This window comes from Choloepus didactylus, chromosome 15, assembly GCF_015220235.1.
Source record: "Choloepus didactylus isolate mChoDid1 chromosome 15, mChoDid1.pri, whole genome shotgun sequence".
Lineage (NCBI taxonomy): Eukaryota > Metazoa > Chordata > Mammalia > Pilosa > Megalonychidae > Choloepus > Choloepus didactylus.
Genome location: NC_051321.1, coordinates 10,927,754 through 10,949,855, shown reverse-complemented (window position 1 = coordinate 10,949,855; position 22,102 = coordinate 10,927,754). Strand labels below are relative to the sequence as shown.

Here is a 22,102-nt window from a genome sequence, read left to right as displayed (position 1 = left end):
GCAGGGTCATTAAGCTGGGAATGAGCAGACCCGAAGTGTTTCATATCAACTGCAGGTCAAGGCTGCAGCGTGGCTTTCCACTTGTGGCCGGTATCTGCATTTCATCTCTCCCACATCCCCCTGCGGAGCGTGTGTCTAGACAGCTTTGGAATCAGATGCTCAATTACCTTGTGGAAATTTGGCCAGGAGAGGTATAGCTGCCCGGAGCAGACAGGCCTGGGTAGGGGAGTGAGGCTGCAAAAGAGCCCTCCTTGGATCTGGAACCAGGCTGACGTGCAGGGGCTAAAAGGCCCCCAAAAGGAAGTTTGTCCTTATGGAGAGCTGTAAATCAAGCCTAGCTGACATGCAGGCACCCCGTCACTCCCATGCAAAGATTTTCTTCCTCTAATTAGAATTCCAGGTTAACATGTACTAGGCGTGTGGCTCTGAGAGCTGGGAACCTTGTTTTCTTGTTCAGCCAGGCTGTACATTAGCCGTGAGGTCAATCCATCTCTGAGCCTCAGTTTCCACTTTGGTAAATTGGGGGAAAAGATATGCCATCTCAGAAGGATGGCAGGAAAGGGTGTTATCCAGGAAGTAAAAGGCCCACACCTGTCAGAGAAATTCAGAGGACTTTCACATTGTCCACTTACTTAGCTCTGTCTTGTGATTCCCCTTCATGATCTATGGAGTGTTTGAGTGAATAAGAGCTCAACCCAGATGCTCCTGATCGTGGCCATTGCCCATGGGTGCAGGCACGACTAAATGGCCACCGCATGTCCACCTTTGTCCCTCTTGTGTTCCAGTGAGGATCGATTCTTGGGGGGACCCTTGGGGCTTGCATCACTGGGCTCCAACTTGTCCAAGCCTGTGTGGTCACCGAGTGTGGGTGACCCCACTGTGCCTCCAGCCAGGCCTGTCTACAGGGCTCTCTGGGTCTGTCTTCTGCAGCTGCAGCTACCCCTGGGAGGGGTCCTGCCACCCCCGGTGAGCATGAATGAGCCCCGCGGGGAGACCTCCCCTGGGTCCTCATAGCGCCTGCTCCCCCAAAGGCGTTTGCCTCCTTTCCCTGCCCTTCTGGGCCCGAGCTCCAACCCCAGGAAAGACGAGCTGGAGGGAGAGTTGCGTGGAGGCCCCCTGCTCTCTGAAGCCCCCCTGGGACATAGGAGCCTGTGCCTGGCTCCCTTTCTCCACAGGAAGCTGGGCCACCTGTGCATGCTTGATCTTGATCTCCGTGGAGCTGGTGAAGAGCAACCCCGTTTTCTCAGGCGGCCAGCTGACCCAGGCCCAGGGGCCATCTCTCTGTGCACCCCCATCCCCACCCCAGCCCAGCCCCGCAGGCCTCAAAGGCACGGCTTTCCAGCCAGTCCTGTGAATGCCCTGAAAGTACGGCTCCTTCGATGGACCTCTTCCAGAGAGGGACCCAGGTGGATCTGAGCTGCCCTGGGTGCCACTCCACCCACACTCTGCTTGGGCAATGACATCACTCCTGGCGTGGGCCACTGGCACAGGCCCAGGGTAAACCTGCCCAGCACAGAGCTCACTGGTGCCTGTGGACCTGGGCTTTTGGGGAGCCTGGGGCCACATTGGGAGTGCCACCGGCCTGAACAGCTCCAAGCACACTGGTCTCAGGCGACCCACAGGGAAAGGGTCACTGTCGGGCAGGCCTGTGCCACCCAGCCTTCTCTAAGTTGGGCGCTGAGTGACATGCAGTATCTCGTGGGAGATAACCAACTGTGACATGTTGCACACCCAACCCAGGCACTATTTGATTTGTTCAACCAACCAATGAGATAGTTGTATTACTTCATTCCCATTTTACAGATGAGGAGACTGAGGCTCAGAGTGGCTCTGATCTCAGGCCAGGATTCTAGACCAAGTTGCCTGGCCCCAGGCCTGTCCTCTTTCACAGGGTCCTCTTCTGGCCTGTCAGTGTCTGTGAACGGAGTCAGTCTTAGTTCTTGGGTCCTTTCTCCAAGGTTCCTTTCTTCCTCCATGAGTTTTCTTACCCAGCATCTTTGTTTTGGAGTGGGTATTTGTGACATGGCATGGTGTAGCGGACACGGGAGTCTGGGTTGGGGGTCAGCAGTCCCAGGTTTAAATCCCTGCTCTGTCTCCCACTTCCCAGTCTCTTGGAGCCTCAGTTTCCTCATCTGTCAAATGGCTGCAGTGTCTACCCCACCTCATCAAGCAGTGTCTGCACAGGCTGAGAGAGGAGATGCTAAAGTAACTGCCCACCCCCCATGCTCCTCCCGCAGGGTCCCCCTCACCTCTTTCTTTTGTGAGAGGGACACCGAGGTCTCTTGGTTGCAGTTAGCAGGAGGGCTGAGCTGAGTCTTCCCTGTCGGGTCTGGCTCACGTTATTCGGAGCAGCTGCTCGTTCTGACTCGGTGAACAAAGGCGGAAGGAGCTGGGGATGTTTGCTTGGCTCTGGGAGGGAGGGAGGGAGGGAGGAGGGAAGAGGTCCCAAAGCCTTCCCTTAGGGCCCGAGGGAGGCCCTTAAGTTGCCAGCCCAGCTCTCTTCAGGCCCAGCTGTTCCGGAGCTGGCTTTATTTTGTTGTATTTCATTTGGAAGAGTCGTTGGGGGGCTCCTGGCTCTGCCTGGGCACTGCCTGGGCTTTGCAGGACATCGGAGGGAATCAGGGCTCTTGGGTTCAGCTGGGGAAGCAGAGGGAGATGATGGAGGACCTTTCAGGGAAGGAGAGACGGCCCGCCCATTGGGTGTTGGTGTCTCAGGGCCCTGGATGCCTTGCTCCCCACCCCTCTCAATTCTGCACCTTACCACAGGTGTGCACCGGACACTGAGGCACTGTAATCCCTCCCCGCTCCCCATCTCCCCCAGTACTGCTGTACACAGGTGGGGGTTGGAGTATGATAAGGAGGCACAGCTGCCTCACCCATGGCCAGAGCACCCCCAAGTGCCGCCTCATGACCCATCCCTGGGGCTTTGTGCCCTAGGAGCACCCCAGGTGGTCTTGCCAAAAACCTGCCAAATCCTTTTAGTCTCCCTGTCTCCTGGTCCCCAAGTTTCACCACAATTGTGTGCCAGTGGCTGCCAGATGTGAGGAGACCCCAGAGTGGCCCCCGGTAACCCTTCCACGTTTCCTCAGCATGCAGCTTCAGTGCCACTCGCTGCACGAGAGCCTGGGAGGTGTGGGCTGTCGTGGGTGGGAAGGGACTTGCGGCCCTCGCCTCCAGGAAGGGCTGGCCCGATCTGTCCAGCGAGGCCAGCTGTTGACGAGGGGCCTGTCACCTGCGTGGTATCCCACGCCGCCTCTGCATTTATCCACTTTGTTATACCGAGCAGAGTGAGCCATGCCCGCCATTGTCGTTCCCAGGGAAAGCTGCCTGTCCTGCTGCTCGGCCGCTCCTCGGAGCTGCGGCCGGGGGAGTTTGTGGTTGCCATCGGAAGCCCCTTCTCCCTTCAAAACACGGTCACCACTGGCATCGTCAGCACCACCCAGCGAGGGGGCAAAGAGCTCGGGCTCCGGAACTCGGACATGGACTACATCCAGACAGATGCCATCATCAACGTAAGCCCCCGCCTGCCGGCTCTCGGCCTGCTGTGGGTTGGGGGCGGGCCCCCCAGAGTGAAGCCGGGCTTTGGAACCAGATCAGCATCCTCAGGGATTTTCAGGGATTCCCTCTGAACCCCTAAAGCAGATGAGGCTGTGACGGTTGTTGCCCCAATGGCAAGCACAGAGTGGACCGTAAGATTTGCCCGAGGTCTGGAGCTGCTCGGAGGAGCTCCCCCTTCCCACCCTGAGCAGGGTCAGCCCCTCTGGGCACATCTGAGGCCTTTTGTTGTCATTTTGAGACCTGCCCTTGCAGCTCACTGGCAGGAGGGACTGAGCTGTGTCCCTAACTCCTGGTGGCTTTCCCTTCCACTAGGTGCCCGTTCGCCCTGAGGGCACCGCCTGAGCACCAGGCCTCAGCCGTCCATACGCCAGGAATTTACAACTTCATGAATGCAGTCTCTTACAATTCTGTTTCCCCCCTTTAGCCATCCCCCATGGGACTGACATTTTTGAAAGCAGTGTCCCTCCCACCCCACATCTGTCCAGTAATTAAGAAACACAGTGTGTCTTGTGCACTTGCTGCCTCTAGTTGGTTTTATTCGCAAACTTTCCTACGATCTGTACTTCTTTTTCGGCATGAAGTGTTGGAACTGGAGCACACTGCGTGAGTTCCAGCCCAGCAGCCAAGCTGAGGCCGCCCAGTCCCGGGCCGTGCAGATGGAAAATTCTGTGATACTAGAGCAAGTGGGCAGCCGGCCTTATCCCAACACCCAGACAATGAGAGAAAGGAGTCTGATGGGTGCTTTATAGTCCACATTTAAACCTTACTGCTGTTCGTTAAGGTTCTTTTCCCAGCAAAATAGTAGATTGACAGGAACAAATTTCAGGAAAGGACCAGACCCCATGCACCAGGCAGTGTGCTCAGGAAACCGCCAGGCAGGGAAGCTGGTTGGACGGTGTGATGATCTTTGAATTTCTGTTTACTTGCAGTATGGAAACTCGGGAGGCCCACTGGTAAACCTGGTAAGGCCCGTCAGTCCCTGAGTTACGTTGCCTTTGTTTTTACCTGTGCATGTTTTTCCCTTTTCTTTCTTTTTCTTTTCCTTTTTCAACATGAGCTTGTCAGAGCATGTGTTTGTTTGGTAAAACTGCTGGAATGCAACTTACCAGAAATGGACTGGCTTTTAACAATGGGGATTTATTAGCTTACAAACTTACAGTTCTAAGGCCATGAAAATGTACCAACTAAGGCATCAACAGGATGATACCATCTCTGAAGATGAGTTACCAGTGAGCTTGGGCTCCTCCGTCACGTGGGAAGGCACATGGTGACATCTGCTGGTCCTTCTCTCCTGGGTTTTGTTGCTTCCGCTGATGGCTTCTCCATCTGTGGCTTTTTTCTCTAAGCTTCTCTGGGGCTTTTCCTGCGAGCTTCTCTTAATTTCATCTCTTCTGACTGCTGAGGTTATGACTTCTTTTAAAGCCTTCCACTGTTTGGATGAAACGTCTCTCATTGCTGAAGACACTCCCCTTAGTGGATTGTAGATATCATCAGCTATAAATGCAATCAACATACTGATGATTTAAGTCCATGAAATGTCCTTGCAGTAACAGGCCAATGCTTGCTTGTCCAGACAACTGGGCACCATTACCTGGCCCAGTTGACACATGAACCTTACCATCCCAGCATGTTATCTAATTCTTTGCAAGTGAGCTCTGTGAAGGTGCCCTTGCAAACTGCCCTTCTGAATTTTTCTGCAAATAGTAAGGCATGCCGGCCCTGAGGGTTGGGAGTGTTACGTCAGAGGACATGCCTGTGTTATGGGTTATGGGTAAACCTGTAGGATTCAGGTCCAATCCAGGAGCAGGTAAGGGTTCAGGGCTGCGTTTGGAAGGGGTCAGCAGTACTGGCCTGTCCTGGGAAGGCATGTCCTTTGCGTGAAGTACCAGGGCTGCAAAGGAGCTGGACTGACTTCTGCCCAGCAGTCCCTTGAGACATGGCTGGAATGCGGAGGGGGTGCCCGGCTCACAGAGATGTCACTTGAGTATGTACTTAAATACTTGAGCATAAAATGTGGAGCCTGAGAGTCACAGCCTGTCCGAGCTCAGGGGCAGCTGAGGGGTCACAGCTCAGCCCTCTCATTTATTGATGCTGACATGAAGGCCATTTTAGCACGGCCCAGGCTGACCTCTTGGATGGTCCCTTGGATTCAGGGACTGAAATCCCGGCGCCTGAGGGAAGCCTGCGAGGAGTGATTTATAACCTCTTGGCCGCTTTCCCCTTCTGAGGCCGAGTTGCACAAGCGGTCTAACAATGGTGTTCAGGCTAATGGCAGAACGGGAAGCGTGTTAACCAGGGACCCTTACCTCCAGCGGGGTGTCCGCTGAACTGTGAATTGATCTGGAATGAGAGTGTGTCCTGCAGACTGGCTGTCTCCATAATTGAAGGCGAGTCTGACAAGCAGAGGAAAGTGACGGGTCAGTGACTGGTGCTTCCCAGCGCCCCTGCTCGGTGCCCTCTGCCGTCCCCCCAGCGCCCCGCGTGGCCCCAGGGGCTGCCGCCTGAGCCCGGGCAGCAGTTCCTGGTGCTGTTTGATCTGAAGAGCATCAAAAAGGGCTGCATTTGGGGCCTCACAGAGATTTTGGAAACGTATTCCCTGAGTTTTAAAACCGTCCATCTGATGCTGTGCTCACCCGGAGTGTGGGGACGTGCTGGCCTCGGCTGCCCCGGGGCCTCCTGCCTCTCCCGGCTGCCCCACCGGGTGCCACCTCCCTCCAGCCCCTGACTCGTACCCCGAGTGGCTCCGAGTCGTCTTTGACTTGAAGTCTCTGCCTCTGTCGGTATGTGTCTTCCAGTAGACCTTTGTGCATTTGGTGAGTTATTTTCATCTTGCCTTTCAGGATGGGGAAGTAATTGGAATTAACACGCTCAAAGTGACGGCTGGGATCTCCTTTGCCATCCCATCTGATAAGATTAAGAAGTTCCTAACGGAGTCTCATGACAGACAGGCCAAAGGTAAAGCCTCAGCCGCCACTGGGGGGTTTGGGGAGGGAAGAATGACAAACCCCTTAGAGCGGACAGCCTTTCCCTCGGAAAAAGGAAAAGGAAACGCACATCACTAAGACCCTGGAAGTAGGCTGGAGATGGTCCCCCATCCTTGGCCTATGATAGTGGGGGTTTCCTGTGGTTCAAGCTAACAGGTGCCAGGCCGGGGGGTTGGTGATTTCTAGACATTATCACACCTAATTCTTCCTTTATGTCCCTTAACTCCTTTGCCCTACCAGGTGGGAGCGATGCGTCCCCTTTCACTGATGCCGTAACTGACATTCAGGGAGGGTCCTTCATTCCGCAAAGGCATGAGACCCTGCTCTGAGTCTGGCTGGGGGTTTGGCAGTGGCGAGAACAACAGGGTCCCCTGTATGTCTGACATTTATGCTCTACTGGGAGGGTGAGGGAGTGGGACAGACAATAAATGAGCAAACAAATTAGTTAACTTAAGATAGTGACAGGTGCTCCCAAGAAAATGAAGCGGAAGTGGTGGGCCGGGGATGATGGGCGGGGCAGTTAGTGGAGTGAGTGTGGCCAGGGAGGGGCTCCCCGCTGAGCCCCAGAGGAGAAGGAGCTAGCAGGCAGGGACGTGGGGGAGAACATTCCAGACAGAGGAACGGCAGATTCGGAGCCCCGAAGCGGGCCTAAGCCTGGCGCGTGCAGGACTTCCAGAGGCCTGTGTGACCGGAGTGCAGTGAGGGCACGAGTTCTACGGGCAGGTTGGCCAGGTTGGCCGGGGCCGAGGGGTGAGGGCCGAGGGGTGAGGTCCGTGGCAGGCCAAGGCATGGATCTTGGGTTGCGTTTTAACTGCAGTGGAGCAGGTAAGTTTGTGATCTGATTGCCATCTTTTAAGGTCCCTCCTGCTGCTGGGTGGGGAAGATGCAGGGCAGGTGGAGTGGAATTAGGGGAAGACCAGTTACGACTCTCCCAGTTCCCAGATGAGAGATGCTGGAGGCTCAGGCCTGGGCAGTGGCTGTGGAGGTGGAGAGAAAGGGTCACACTCCAGATGCGGAAGGGAAATGGAGCCAGCTTGAGGATGGGTTGGATGTCTGTGGAATTGGCAGAGAGGAACCAGAATTGCTCCTGGTTTCTGGCCGTGAGCTGAAATGGCAGGACTTTCCCACAGCCTGTAGAGGTCAGAACCAGGGTTTGAACCATGACCTCGGTGCCTTCCTTCCCTGACCCTGCCTGCAAACTAGGGGAGATTGAACCCCTTGTCTCCCGGGTATCCCAGCTCTCCTGCCGACAGGGCTGACTTTCTTTTGTCCCTTCATTGTCACACCAGGTAAAGCCGTCACCAAGAAGAAGTACATCGGCATCCGCATGATGTCACTCACACCCAGGTGGGTAAGCGGAAAGTGTATGACCGCATCTCTGCTTTTAAATGTAAGCAAACTTGAACTACAGACCCCCAGTGGCGCCCCTAAAAGTGAGATCTGATGCTGCCTTAAGACATCTCAACTTCTGGTAAAATTAAGCAATATTGGGAAAGAGGATGGGCCACTGGCCTTGGCTGGTTTTATCTTTGGCTTTTGTTTTTGCATATGAGCCAGTTTTCCATTTTTGCAGCCGGCCCTTTCCTTCTGAAGATTCTGCTCTTCTCTCTGCAGGCAAGTCTGCACAGCAGAGGGCGATGGTTCACTCTTCCGTGTGCTGTCTTTTCACCACTTGTTCAGCTGAAACCCACATTCCGGGAGTGCTCTGAGCTCCCTCCCCCAGCCCCAAGCTCCTGCCTTTATTAGCTCTTCAGTGTGTGGGTTGTGGCCCCAGGAATGCCAGGGAAGCGAATGGAATGATGGATGGGGTTGTTTTCCCCGAGTTGGTGAAAGTTGCAGCGTATGGTTGGCAGGGCCAGAAAATACTAAGTGTTTTAACGTCAGTGAAAAAATCTGGCATAACGTCATGAGGAACGCGTTTCCTTTTAGTGGGGTTCAGCGACTAATGGCATGGCTGAAACTGCTGGTAGGTAAAGTGGGTGAGGAGCAGCACATGTGTGTGACGTGCAAGTTTGTGTATTTTAGAAACATCCACGTAGGAATGGCTGTGTATTCTTAGCATTCCAGAGAAGATGGAATGCTTGGCTGAGGCTAAAATCCATGTTGGTTGTTTTGTGCTTGGAACTATGAGGGATTGGGGGTGTGACCCTGGAGCCCAGCCTGCTTCATGTCCCAGCTCTGCTGCTTCCTGGGTGGTGACCTTGAGAATGACTTGAGCTCTAAGTGCTGCAGTTTCCTCTCTTGGGGTGAGGCTAACAGTGCAGGCGTTTTAGTGTGTGCCGAGGACCGAGAGATTTAATGTGGGTCAGGGCTTGGGGCAGTGAGTGGTGGGAGTGATCACCAGCAGCCACGGCCCTAGCCATCGTTTATCAGATGCTTGCAATGCACCAGGCCGTGTGCCAGGCACCCTACCTCGGCCGTCTGGTTAATCCTCTCAGCCACCTGTGATGTCGAGGGCTGTGATTATCCCATTTTGCAGGAGAGGAACTGTGGCCCGGGATGATCAAGTCACTGCCCAAAGTTTCACAGCTAGCAAGGGGCAGAGCTGGGGCCCTAAACCAGGCCGGCCCACACTATGCCAAGTCCCTAAAGTGGAAGCTCCTCTTAACTAGTTAATTAAGATTCCTAATCATAATCTTCGTGGCAAAGCACTTCCCTTGCTAGTTCCCAGTAAATCTGTGATTAGTGGACAGGCAGTTTTAAAGGAGGAATTTTCCAGCAGATCTACTGATAAGGGAAGGGGTGAGGGCTAACTGGGTACAGCCTGGGGAGGCATGTTTGGCATTTAGCGTTGACACGGGTGTCGTTTGTCCCGAGCAGCAAAGCCAAGGAACTGAAGGACCGCCACCGAGACTTCCCAGATGTGCTTTCAGGAGCTTACATCATTGAAGTAATTCCTGATACTCCAGCAGAAGCGTGAGTTAGAATTCTTTTCCCTTTTCCTGACATCCTTGTGGGTGCCTAGGGGTAAGAGAGGGGGCGGTGCTGTTTCTACATCAGCTCAGGTGCTTGTGTTGGTGGGGGGCATCCCTGGTCAGTTCCTGCTGGGCAGACCTGTGACCTGGTTGCACTCAGGCCTCATCCACAAGATCCTCACTTCACCTGGGGTCAATGGGGTAGAAAGAGCAGTATTGGCCCCGCTGCGAGCCTCTGGGACAGGCCTGGCTGGGGAGCGAGGGTTTGAGGAGCAGCATCCCTGGGGCCTTGGATACTATCGGATCCCAGGGTTTGGGTACCGGCTTTAGGATTTGTCTCCTCCCCAAGGCTTCTTTCATTGTGTGGGTGTCCAGTCATACCTGTCAACACCTCAGAAAACAACCCAGTAACATCAAAGCCACACGGAAGAAGCAGCTCAGGGGCCTGCACGCTGGTCTCTGGGGGCCTGATTGGGCCTGCCACCTGCTTTTGTACAATTTGCCAGCTATGAGTGGTTTTGAACATTTTTAAATGGTTGAAAAAATATAAAAGAAGAATATTTTGTGACTTGTAACCATTGTGTGAAATTCACATTTCATAGTTTTATTGGAACCCAGCCATGCTCATTTGCTTGCACGTTGTCCGTGTCTGCTTTTGCACCACACTGGCAGAGGTGTGTCACTATGATGGGGACCCTGTGGCCTGCAAAGCCTCAAATATTTCCTCTCTGGCCTTTTCCAGAAAAATTTTGCTGCTCCCTGTGCTGGACCAGTAAGGAGCATGGGAGCATGTCTGAGGCTGGCTTGCACGGGAGCTGAAGCTATGGTGGCAGCCACACAAAGGGGGTGCCTTGTGATAGACACATTCCGCCCACCCCTGGGGGACAGCTCTTGGCGTTGCCATTGCATTTACCAGCAAGCGGGCCATGGTCCTGCCAGCCTGGCACTTCCTCACCCCTTTGGGGACAGTCTGTCAAGGGGCCATACCAGCACCAGTAGGTATTTCTGCAGTGGACACAGTTGATGATTTGGCCTAAAAACCTTGAAGAGAGATGATTTAAACCATCCTCGCATAAGTTCACCACCACCCACCCCCGACTCTTCCGGGCTTCGAGGTTCTAAACTGCAGCTCTGTCACCGTAAAGTCAATGGCAGGTGGCCCGGGAGGAGTTGGTGCCCTTCATCTGTGTCCCCCTTTGCATTGCAGGGGCGGTCTCCAGGAAAACGACATCATCATCAGCATCAACGGACAGTCAGTGGTCTCTGCCAACGACGTCAGCGACCTCATTAGAAAGGAGAACACACTGAGCATGGTGGTCCGCAGGGGCAACGAAGACGTGATGATCACAGTGGTTCCCGAAGAGATCGACCCGTAGGCTGGGGCAGGAGCTGGACTTCGAGTCTCCCCCACAGACTCCCCAGGGCACGGCGCTTGGTGACTCTGAGCTGGTGGCACGGGACGCCCAAGACTTTGGACCACCATGTTGCTTGTTCGGTGGAAATGCCTTGGTCAGCAGCAGCCTTCTCAGTAGTTTGCAGGCAAAACAAGTGTAATGTCGCAGATCTGCAGGCAGACGCTCCTCCCTCCCGAGTCCCAGCTATGCAGTGTGCTTTCTTCTTCGCCAGCTTGGTCTGTTCCTGCATAGATAGTCAACGTTTGTCTCCTTTAACCGAGTCATCAACTTAGTCCAACTAATGCAATTGATGTAATCTTAGTTGGGAGAAAGGGCCCACGGGAGCCAGCACGGGACTGGGCGTGACTCTGTTTCCCCCAGAGTCAGCATCGAGAGGCAGTGGATGCCCGGAGACCACGGTGGGGTGACTGCTGGCTTCCAAACAGGCCAGAGTTGCGCCTTTTAGGGATTTCTGCAGAATTGGGAGCACGGATGACCTTTGAGTTTGAGCTATTAAAATACTTCTTCATACAGTGTTTTCTGGCGTGCTTCCTTTGCTTTCTGTGAGCAGCTGCATGCAGTCTTCTTGCAATGATTGCAGTGGCCGTGGGCTCTTCATGAAACCACATTGGCCCCTCAGGCTTGAGCTCTTGGTCTTACTGGTTATTCCAAAATCATGCCCCGGATTTACCAGGGATTTAGCAATGTGGCTTGGCCGCTTCGGCTCCATGAAATAGGATTTGAGGACAGTTGCTCTTGATCTGGAGCTTTACAAACTAGAGTCTTTTGACCCCTCACACCAGGCCATCAGTCAGCAGTGATTTCCCAGGCTCCTGCTCTCCACCAGGCACCACGCTCAGGGCTGTGGGGTCAGTGCAGAGTAGGACAGACTCAGGCCCACCTTCACGGGAACATCCCTTGGGAAGCTGGGCCTCTTCTGGAAGGGGTGTCAGTTCAGGCGATCAGGACACAACCCAAGAACCGCCCTGTTCTGGGTGCCCAGAATGCACGTGGTACAGCTGGCCTTAAGTGTCCTGGGATCTGAAATAAGCTGGACCTTAAGCCTTGGGGAATTTGGGGTGGGGCGTCCCTCAACTTGTCCTCCAGGAAGTCCATCCTTCAGCAGCTTGTGAGCAAATCTTCCACCACCCAAGCTTTCCAGGAGTTTGGGAAGCTAGACCCAAGAAGACTGTTGGAAAACTTCAGCTTGGAAGTTTACGCAGGCCTGGGTCCCTGTGAGGAGAACACACAAGAAGGAGGTTGTTTACTCCAAGAGCAGAGGGGAAAAGGCTCTTTGTCTGCAGTAAGAGGAGGGCCTTGGAGAGGATGGAGAGTCACCTCTCCAGACGGCATGCTTAGTCCTTCCAGCAGATCCCAGTTCATAACTGGAGAGGCTCTGGAAGGTGAAAAGCCAGACTGAATGTCGGGGAAATCAAATTAATCCAAGCCCTCAAGCCACTGACACTGGGCGGTCGAGCAGCCTGGGGTCTGATGCGACGCTGGTGTGTCCCTTTTGGTCTCTGGTTGGGTGACCTGGCAGAGTCCGAGTGGAGCCGGTGATTCCTTTCTCTCCCGGTGTGTGTGTCTTGATTCCCTCCTCCTCCCTTGGAGGGGATGATGCTTGGAATGGTGCGTGGCTTCAGGGGCCCCTCCTCAGGTGTTTTGCATCTGGGCCTGCTCCCCTGGGTGGTCACCAGGGCTGAGGTGCTGCCGCAGGTGGGGAGCCTCGAGGTCAGGGCCATACTCCTCAGGCCAAGCCCATCTGTCTTTGGCCTGTCATGCTTTCTGGAGATGACAGATGGTTTCGCAGGGAGGAGTGAGCCTGGTGACCAGATGGCCCACATCCTCTGTAAACACCCAGCAACATCTCCTGACAGGTCCTCAGGGCTCTGGGTGGGTTCAGAATGTGGCCTGCACTTACAGTCACATACAGGGCCACAGACATGGCAGCGTGGCACATTGTTGGCACATTCCATGCTTGGGTGCATGGCTGCACTGGGCCAAGGGACCCTGTGGGGGCTGCATATTCGGCCCCCCATACTCATGTGCACAGACCTTCAGGGACCTCTCGGGACAGCTGTGTCTTCTGCATGCTTTGGGCTGTCACTGAGGTTTTTGCAACCCATAAATCCTGGGTGGCATGGCGCCAACCACCTTGGAGCCAGATGGACTCGGGTTCAAATGCAGTGCCTGCGTCTTACTGGCTGTGTTAGTTTCCCAGGACTGTCCCAACAAATGACTACAACTGGTGGCTTCAAACAACATAAATGTCTTCTTTCACAGTTCAGGAGTCCAGAAGTTCGAAATCAAGATGTCAGCAGGGTCGTTACCTTCCGGAGACGCTGAGGGAGAATCTGCTCTGTGTGTTCTCCTGTTTCTGGAGGTTGCCGGCAGTCCTTGGTGTGCCTTAGCTTGCAGTTGCGTCACTCCAATATCTGCCTTTCTGTCGTCACATGGCTCTCTCCTGCGTGTCTCCGTGTGGCCTTCTGATAGGGAAAACAGGCACTGGATTTAGGGCCCACCCTAAACCAGGGTGACCTCATCTTAACCAATTACATTTGCAAAGACCCTATTCCCAAATAGGGACACATTCTGAGGATCCGGGGAGACCTGCATTTGGGGAGGATAACATTCAACCCAGTATACTGTGTGACCTTGGTTAAGTTCCTTAACCTCTCTGTGCTTGCTGGTTTCTCATCTGTAAAATAGGGATCGTAGTAACTTTCCTAGGGCTGTTGTGGGGATTGAGTTGATCTATAACGCCTGGTACGCATTCAATAAATTTTAGCAACATGTATGTTAAATAATGTCCTTGAGCCTCAGTGTCCTCCTTTGTAAAATGGGGAGTAACAGTCATTGGTCCTTTGCACCAGTGCTCTGAGCCCACCGCCTCCCCCTGGTGCACTCTGGCCCCATTTTTATCTTCTTAGGACCAAAACTCCTGGTCCTCCTTCATCTCCTGCTACTGCCTGGGGTGATTTTGGGGCCTGTGCACTCACAACCACCCAGCTGGGTTTCGAATTCCTCCTGGCTTGGTTGGGTCCCTCCATGGTCCCTTAAACAGCAGAGCAGGCTGGTGGCTCAGCAGTGCCTTTTGCTTGTCTCCTCGGGGCTCCCTCCCCTTCCCCAAGCTGCTGGCCAGATGCTCTTGTAATCTCTGCTCTCTGTGCTCCAGTTCTCCTCTTCCAGCTTTTGCACAACTATGAGTGACGTCAATCATGGCAGCTGGGCTGTGCAAGCACGTTTGCAAAGCTTGACCTGTTTCTGCCCTATAAGATGCATCCCTAGATGCACTGGCCAGGGAGACGCCCCAGCATGTGGGCGTCTCCTCACCGGGCCCTCCAGGTCCAGCTTAGCGGGTGCCGTGCTGGGCAGCTCTGCACAGGATCCTACTCTTTCCTGGCTCTGTTTCTCCATCCAAAAATTCTCTGGAATGCTCTCGTCTGCTGGGTGTGGGAAGAGCAGCATATGTTTTTATTAGAACACTGAAGAACTTGCCCGAGGCTTGTGAGTGCTTGCTTAACCCTTTACACAGGCCTGAGTTGTTGGATGGTGGCGTTTGGAATGGCCGGCAACGGTGATTGGCCCAGTTTGACCAAGGCCACCGAAGTCAGGGCCAAGCCTTGTTGTGCGGAAGGGGACGTGTGCCTGGGTGAATGGTCAGGTCAAGATTACTCTGAAAGCTGGCTCCTCTCATGGAATTGGTTATAGGTGAGGTCAGGGTACAGTGTCCCCAGAGTGGGATAATGCCAGGATGGCAAATAGGCTTCTACTGTCTGTCCTGCCTTTGCAGAGCACTGGGTAAGGGACTCCTGGAGCACTGTGCTGAAAAAAAGCATGAGATTCAGTGCCGAAGAGTGTTTGGAGGATTCGCAGTGTCCGACCAGGCCTCCCAGGGAGGAGCTTGAATGACAGTTCTGCAGAGAGACCCAAGCTGGCACTGTCCGGGGGCCTCGTCCACCATTCAGCCAGCCTGGCCCTAGACACACAAGAAAAGAAAATGCTCTCTGGCACCCAGGGGCTCGTTCTCAGATGGGGTAGACTGACAGAGCAGGGACCCCCGTCGTAGAGGCTGCTGTGATGGCTGTGGTAGAATAGCCCCCGAGGACCAGGGGTTCACACGCCACCCCCCTCCCCCTTGGGGCTGACCCTAACCAAGAGGGTCATATGGTCAGATTGGTGTTTGTGCTGGGGACTCTGGGGGCTGTGTGTAGGAGCCTGGAGAGGGTGAGAGGTGGCCGCGAGGTCTGACAGGCCCCGAGGGCCCCTTCGTGTGGACAAGATCACGAGGCTCCGACGTAGCTGGAGCAGCAGGAATGAGGAGGAGCCAGGTTTGGGAGAGCAGGAGTCAAGTGTCCAGCTTGGGAAAGTCCTTGGGGACAGCCTTATCCTGGAAGGAAGTGTGCGCTGGGTGGTGGTTCAGGTGGGAAGGTGAGGGATCCAATGCGGAGGGGTTGAACTGGAGGTGCTGTTGGACAGCCACGTGGAGGGGCCAGAGGCACCGGAGAAACCCGTCTAGCACTGGGGCAGGCTGAACCCCCAGCATTTTCCATATCATTCCGTTAACACATGAATCCAGCAACTCGCCAAGAGCCGGCTTGGCGGTGGGCCCTAGAGATTCGGCAGGAACAAGACAAAGCCTGGAGCTCTGGAGTTCTGTAAGGTCCAGCTGAGAGGTGGCAGTGGAAGTAGGCCTCGAAGGATGAGAAGGATTTGGGTTCGTCGAGGTGAAGGAGCGATGGAGGGTGTCTCAAGTGAAGGAACAGCAGTGCCCTGGGCCTGGGAGGGGGCTGGAGAAGTGGGGACAAGGGGATCCCCAGGAGGCAGCCTGGAGGCAGCAGCCTTCCCCAGAGCATGACCCGCTCACCCATGGGGTGCACGGGATGGTTTTAGGTGGTACAAGTGTGAGCACATTTTATCTGAGTACTGTTATATTTTGCATGTTTACTGGAAAAAAATAAGTAGATCATCAAACCAATGAGTGGTTGAATCCTTTGGTTTAATACAGGGCCCATTTTTGTAGTTGTTAAGTGAGCCAATTTAAGTAAACCTACTGAGTACATATTCTTCAGGCTGCACGTGGACTTGGCACAGTGAAAAGCGTGTGGGCTGTGAGTCTCGGATTCTAGTCCCATCATCGCTCGGTGACCTTAAACAAGGCATTCCCCCTCTCGGGGCCTCAGTTTCCTTCCTGTTAATGGGAGATTGGCCTTGTTCAGAAGCTCTACACTTGTGGTCCAGGAGGCCCATGGACCCCCGAGATGGTTCCCACGATGTCTTCTGGATGTGCCGCTCTCTGGGGAGAGATGGTCCTCACCAGGGCTCTGGAGCCTGTCCCATTGGAGCTCCCGTTCTGTATTAGTGTTGACTCCCCTTCCACGCACTTGGAGGGCCAGCTGGGGATGACTTTTTTCAAAAAAAACTTATTTTGAAATAATTTAACACATATTTTGCAACTGTCCAGCTGCAAAAATAATATAATCCCCATACAGAGAACTCCACCATACCCTGCCCCCCAGTTACCCAGACTTACCAATTGTAACATTTTCTACCTTTGTCATATATTGTCTGTCTGTCTCCCTGCTTGCCTGTCTATTTTCCAAATATTTGAGAGTAGCTGCACACATCATACTCCTCGAACACATAAGACTGCCATGTACATTTCCTACAAACAAGGATATTTACGTAATGTTGACATAAATCTTACATTCTATATTCTATATTCTAGTTTGTTTTTTCTTATGGCCTGTTTTAGTTTGCTAGGCTGCTGAAAGCAGATACCATGAAATGCGTTGGCTTTTAACAATGGGAATTTATTAATTTACAATTTTGAGGCTGAGAAAAAAATGTCCAAATCAAGGCGTCATCAAGGCGATGCTTTCTTCCTGAAGACCAGCCGCTGGTGATCCTGGCTCCTCTGCCACGTGGCAAGGCACACGGTGGCATCTGCTGGTCTCTCCCTTCTCTCTGGGTTTTGTTGATTTCAGCTTCTTGCTTCTGTGGTGCTCTCTCTCTCTGTATTCATTCTGTTTATAAAAGACTCGAGTAAGGGGATTAAGACTCATCTGAATGAGGTGCGCCACACCTTAACGGAAGTAACCTCATCAAAAGGTTTACAATGGATTTACAGCCACAGGTGTGGATTAGATGTAAGAGCATGTTTTTCTGGGATACCTTGTTCCTGGAGATTCGGCAGGAACAAGACAAAGCCTGGAGCTCTGGAGTTCTGCAAAGTCCCCGCTGAGAGGTGGCAGTGCAAGTAGGCCTCGAAGGATGAGAAGGATTTGGGTTTGTTGAGGTAAAGGAGTGGTGGGAGGGTGTCAAACCACCACATGCCCCAGTAACATCCTTTTTGGTACAACTTCTTGATGTAAGTATCTTATTTGCAAAAGGGGCTCCAACAAACTGTCTTCCAAACCCAGGCCCTTGTATTTCCCCAAGGATCTCAAGCCACGGGGAGCATCGTTTGGCTTCTTGCTGCCAGGACAAGGCAGTGGGCCCGAAAGCCCTAACTGCAAACCTTTGTCCACTGAGCCAGTCCTTCCTGACTTAATTCTGTTAAGTTTTCTACAGGCGTGTGCCTGAACTTTAGGGCAGCAGTTCTCAACTTTGGCTGCACACTGGAATCACCTGAGGAGTTTTAAAGATAATTGATAACTGGGTCTCACTCTTGAACTTAAGATATGATTGTTCTGGGGTGTGGCCTGGGCATCAGGATTTTGAGAAGATCCCAGGGTGAGTCTAGAAGGCAGCCAAGGTTGAGAACCTTTGTCTGACCCAGGCAGGTTGAAGCAGGTGAGCCTGCGCTCGCTATGGCATGCTCTCTGTCTCTCTGTCTCTCTGTCTCTGTCTCTCTTGCGCGTGTGCACGCTCTCTCTCTCTCTCCCTCTGCTGTACTTCTCCTCACCTCCAGGGGGAGCTCCTCCCTTCCCCGTTGACTGCTCCACTCTGCCTGGGTACCGGATGCCCCTCACTTGGCAGTACTTCCCGCAGCCATCTCCCAAGGTCATCTTTGTGGCCCACCCACACACCCTCACCTCTGCGAACTCTTGAAAGATGGTACTTTGGAACTAGCTAAGGTCTAAGACAGGGACCGCAGGGTTTGGGCCCTGTGCCGCTCCTCTGCTCACCCACACCCCCATGGCCCACAGCACTAGTGGAACCCAGCATCCCCCCCACCCACCCCCAGATGCCACCTCTCAATTCTCAACCGAGCTCCAGGCAGGTCCATGGTACGGCACCTGAGACGAGGCTCTGCCAGCCTCAGTCTGAGTGAGCCAGGCAACCATCCTGTTGGAGATACAGGTGGTGGTTACATTTCTGAGCCCTACCCCTTCCTCCCCAGAATGCACCAAGACATTAAAACATGAAAGTGGATGGGGATGCATTTGGCTGTGAGGTTTCTGTGGCTTCCCACTGGGGTCCCTTGAGGCCTGCTGGGGTCACTGGGATCAGAAGCGGGGCAGATGTTGGCACTGACAAAGGCTGAGGCTCCGCTTAATATTTGGGGGGGACCAGCTGGCCTCTTTGCCACGGTGCAGGGAGGGGCTGTGAGAGGGTGGGCTTTTGTCTGTGTGGCTGGATCCAAGGGAGTGAGGGACTGTGATAACAGTAAGGTCATGTAATAGTGACATAGACAACTCAAAATGAATTTAGAGGCAGTATACAAGGTATAAGAGACCCCTACAAGCACTATTGCACTATTTCCAAGAATATGTGTAAGCAGGTACAAGCACTTCTTTGCTTGTATTGTTTAATCCTCCCAATAGCCCTAAGTGAGGAAACTAAGGCTCAGAGAGGTTGAGTAACTCACCTACGGCTTCAGAGCCAGAAGGTGCCAGAGGTGGGTCTGATCACCTCCACCTGCTTTACTGCCTCTGTCACTACCATCTAGTTCCTGTTCTCCAGGAGACAGCCAGGGTCAGGTCGTGGGAAGTTAAACAGTTGCCAGCCTGTGGACATCTGCGATACTCTGGGGCAGCAAATGCCACACCGAGTGTGTATGGCGGTCGGGGCTGTATGTGTATTATCCGGTCTGATGCAGCCACATGCCCAACAGAGGTGTCCCCAACCAGCTCCCCCAAATCACCTCTTGGTGTGTCTGGCTGTGGACAGTCCACCCTGGGCCCCCAACTCTCTCAGATGAGCAGGGCCCCTCTCAGTTTGAGACCTGTTTGGGGCTGGGGATGTGGCGGGGGCAACATCATGAAATCGCAGCTTACATAAAGGAATCTAACTGCCAAACGTGAAGCCAGCTTTGGGCTCTTGCGATCCCACATGTTGGAAATGCCCCCTCGGAACGGTCCTGGCCTTGCTGGGGTGCTGGGCTGGGTTCTGAGGGGAGCCAAGCTGCCTGCTCGGAGCCGTCTCTGTGACTCGCTGCTGCCTGCGCTGCTCACACTGGAGGCCGCTGGTCCTCTGGTGTGTCCATCACGAGGTGGGTGGAGCAGCTGCCAAGGAGAGGCCTTCCTGCTGCAGGGCGGCTGTTTCCTTTAGAGCCTTAAGAGAACTTTGAAAGTGATTGCCTCCGCACATGACCCCTGCCAAGTATCAGCAACGATTACACGAAATAAATGTTTAAAATGCTGTTGAAAAACTGAAAAGAGGCACGGACCCTTCATGGGACAGTTTTCTGTTACATGCATCACGCCGGGTCAGGTAAGCTTTTGCACGTGTTGTGTCCAGTCCTCCTCCTTGTCCACCTCCATCATCACCGCCAACCACTCCGAGAGGCCTGTAGGTGTATCACTATCCGGTCACCTCCGGCTCCCTGTTTCACAGGTGAGGACGCTGAGGCACAGCAGCTGAGCCACCAGCTCGAGCTCTCACAGCAAGGAGGAGGGCCGCCCGATGCTGTGGAACCCAGGGTCCGGGGCTCCAGAGCTCGTGCTCTTAATGGCAAGGCTGTTGCCCCTTGGTTTGATGCCTAGCGACCTCCTAGCTGAACACCCTGTTTCCGTTGCAGTGTGATTTTCCATCGGCCCATCTCTGAAGCAGTAGAGTTGTTCCGTTACAGCGTCAGTGGTGGGTTTGTCTCTTAGTTTCCTAGGGCTGCTGCTCAAAGTACCCCAAACACAGTGGCTGAAGTTTGCTGTCTCATGGTTCTGGAGACCAGAAGCCAAAACCAAGGGGTCAGCAGGGCCACGCTCGCTTGAAGGCTCCAGGGTAGAATCCTTCTTTGCTTCTCCTTGGCTTCCGGTGGTTTGAAACAATCCTTGGCGTTCCTTGGCTGCCACCTCTTTATCTGCAGGGCAGGTGTGTTGCATCTGAGCCCCAAGATGCAGAAAATATTTATTATTGGACCGGGAGAGAAGCAAAGGTCCCTTTCAAAAGGGTGGCTGTGACAGTGGCGCCTGGGTGTCCACTAGGGGGTGAAGTGACCTCAAGGAACTCCAGGGAGGTCCCGGGGCTGCGAGAGAGGGACACCTGGAGAGGTAAGGGGCGGGGACGGCCGTGCCAGTCGGCCGAGGGCGGGGCAGCTTGCACCAGGCTGGACCGACAGTGCCAGGTCAGGTCCGTGAGTCCCGTCCGTCCCACTCTGACCCTCCTTCGGCTACGTGTCCACACCAGCTGGGATCATTTGTTCGCTTATCATTTGTTCTTCCTGCTAAAACACAAGCCAGGCGGGGACCTTATCCATGGATTCTCCGGTGCCGCGCAGGGCTCGAGGTAGGAAACAAGCGAGGAATGATGAAAACGGAGCCGCCGTGGAGAAGTGTCCACAGGCGCCCTCTCGGTGTCCTGCCTGTTCTTTGTGAAGCATCCTGATGCCCCTGGCTTTGTGTAGTTTGAAATCGGGGGCTGGTTTTGGGCCCGAGGGGCTAGGACAGCTTTCTCCAGGTGACCCGTCCTTTGGGGCAGGTGGCATCACTTAGGACAACTGATGATTCCTTATCTCTCGTCTGAGCAGTTCATTTCCTCTCGTGCTGCATTTGTCTTCCCTGCTTCTCTTTATGTTCCAAGTGTTTCCCCCAGTTTTGAAGATTAGCAGGATATACTCCCCCTTGAAAATGCAGATCCCCAGGCTGGGGCCCGATTTAAACCACTATTGTTCCCAGGGTCTCACCTGGTCTGAGAGGCCCCGAATCACTGGAGGGAGCTGGTTAAACGCTTCAGTTCCTGGCCCTGCCCAGGCCCACCGGGAGCAGAGCCTGGGAACCTGCATTTTACAGGCATCCCAGATGGTCCAGAGGCACTTGGCATGAGAACCCCTGGCTGGGGAGATCAGGTCAGCCTCCCTCTGACACTAGGCCCTCTTCCTCCCAGGAAGCGCTGCTGGGAACCGAGGTGACGGGTCTTCTCCAGGGGGACCACTTGCCAGGTCGAGAACCTTTATTTGCCACCAATTCTGCCCACACCCTGTAAGCCCCCAAGGGCTCTTCCGTGGCCGCTGCTTTCTCCAGCCCTGGTGAGAGTCCCTCCCTGCTCTGGGAGAACACGGAGCAGCCCATCCGTTTCCCTGGACATTCCGGACCTTCCCTGTTATTAGAGGTTAAAGTGGGGAGAGAACGGGGCAAGGAAGGAGGAGGGTCAGTCAGGCTTGGTGACCAGTCCAGCCGCAGGGTCAGGGGCCCCTCACTACCTGGGAATCTGCATTTTAACAAGCTCCCAGGTGATGCTGAGGAAATGCTTCAATCTCTCGAGGTCCCGGTTTGTTTCTGTCTCTCTCTGTCAAACGCCCAGGTTACAGTCATACGGATTTGACAATTGTTCACACTTTGTTATACCCGCTTTTTTGTGAGTAAAAAAGAAACGCCTCTCAGGGATATGTGACCTTCCCTTTGACGACCTCCACCCGATGCCATTCTTCCCACGGGCAACCCACTGTCAGTAAATTGGTGCGTCATTTTACATACATTTATATATTACAAACATATCCATGGACAATAGGTATTGTTTTATATGGGCCTTAAGAATTTCATACACAGAAGCGCCACGTGTATTATTCCACAACTTTCTTTTTTCATTCAACATTGTGCTTGGGATCTTTCCCAATTGATTTATCTCTATATCTACATCTTTATTGATATCTATATCTACACACTCACACATACATAGACATTTATATACTTCTGCATGGTATTTGTTCACATGCATATACCACAGTTAATTTTTCTATTTCCGGGGTGATGAACTGTTACATTGATGGGGTTTGGGTATAGTGGCGATCGTCATAGCTTTCTCACACATTGTTGTGGAGCCATATGAGGGAGTACAGGGGAAAGCACCTAACATGGCATTTTGGTAACAG

General features: G+C 53.7%; 1 protein-coding gene across 1 annotated transcript in view; it reads left to right on the top strand.

Annotated features, from left to right (window-relative positions):
• Nucleotides 1–11,387, top strand: part of HTRA1 (HtrA serine peptidase 1) — a 49,475-nt gene extending 38,088 nt beyond the window's left edge. The window contains exons 4-9 of the mRNA XM_037804606.1: nucleotides 3,318–3,512; nucleotides 4,488–4,520; nucleotides 6,399–6,513; nucleotides 7,832–7,889; nucleotides 9,363–9,458; nucleotides 10,665–11,387. Coding sequence (XP_037660534.1) covers nucleotides 3,318–3,512; nucleotides 4,488–4,520; nucleotides 6,399–6,513; nucleotides 7,832–7,889; nucleotides 9,363–9,458; nucleotides 10,665–10,833 — 666 coding nt within the window. The 3' untranslated portion in view covers nucleotides 10,834–11,387. The remainder of the gene's footprint in view (nucleotides 1–3,317; nucleotides 3,513–4,487; nucleotides 4,521–6,398; nucleotides 6,514–7,831; nucleotides 7,890–9,362; nucleotides 9,459–10,664) is intronic.
• Nucleotides 11,388–22,102: the final 10,715 nt, after the last annotated feature.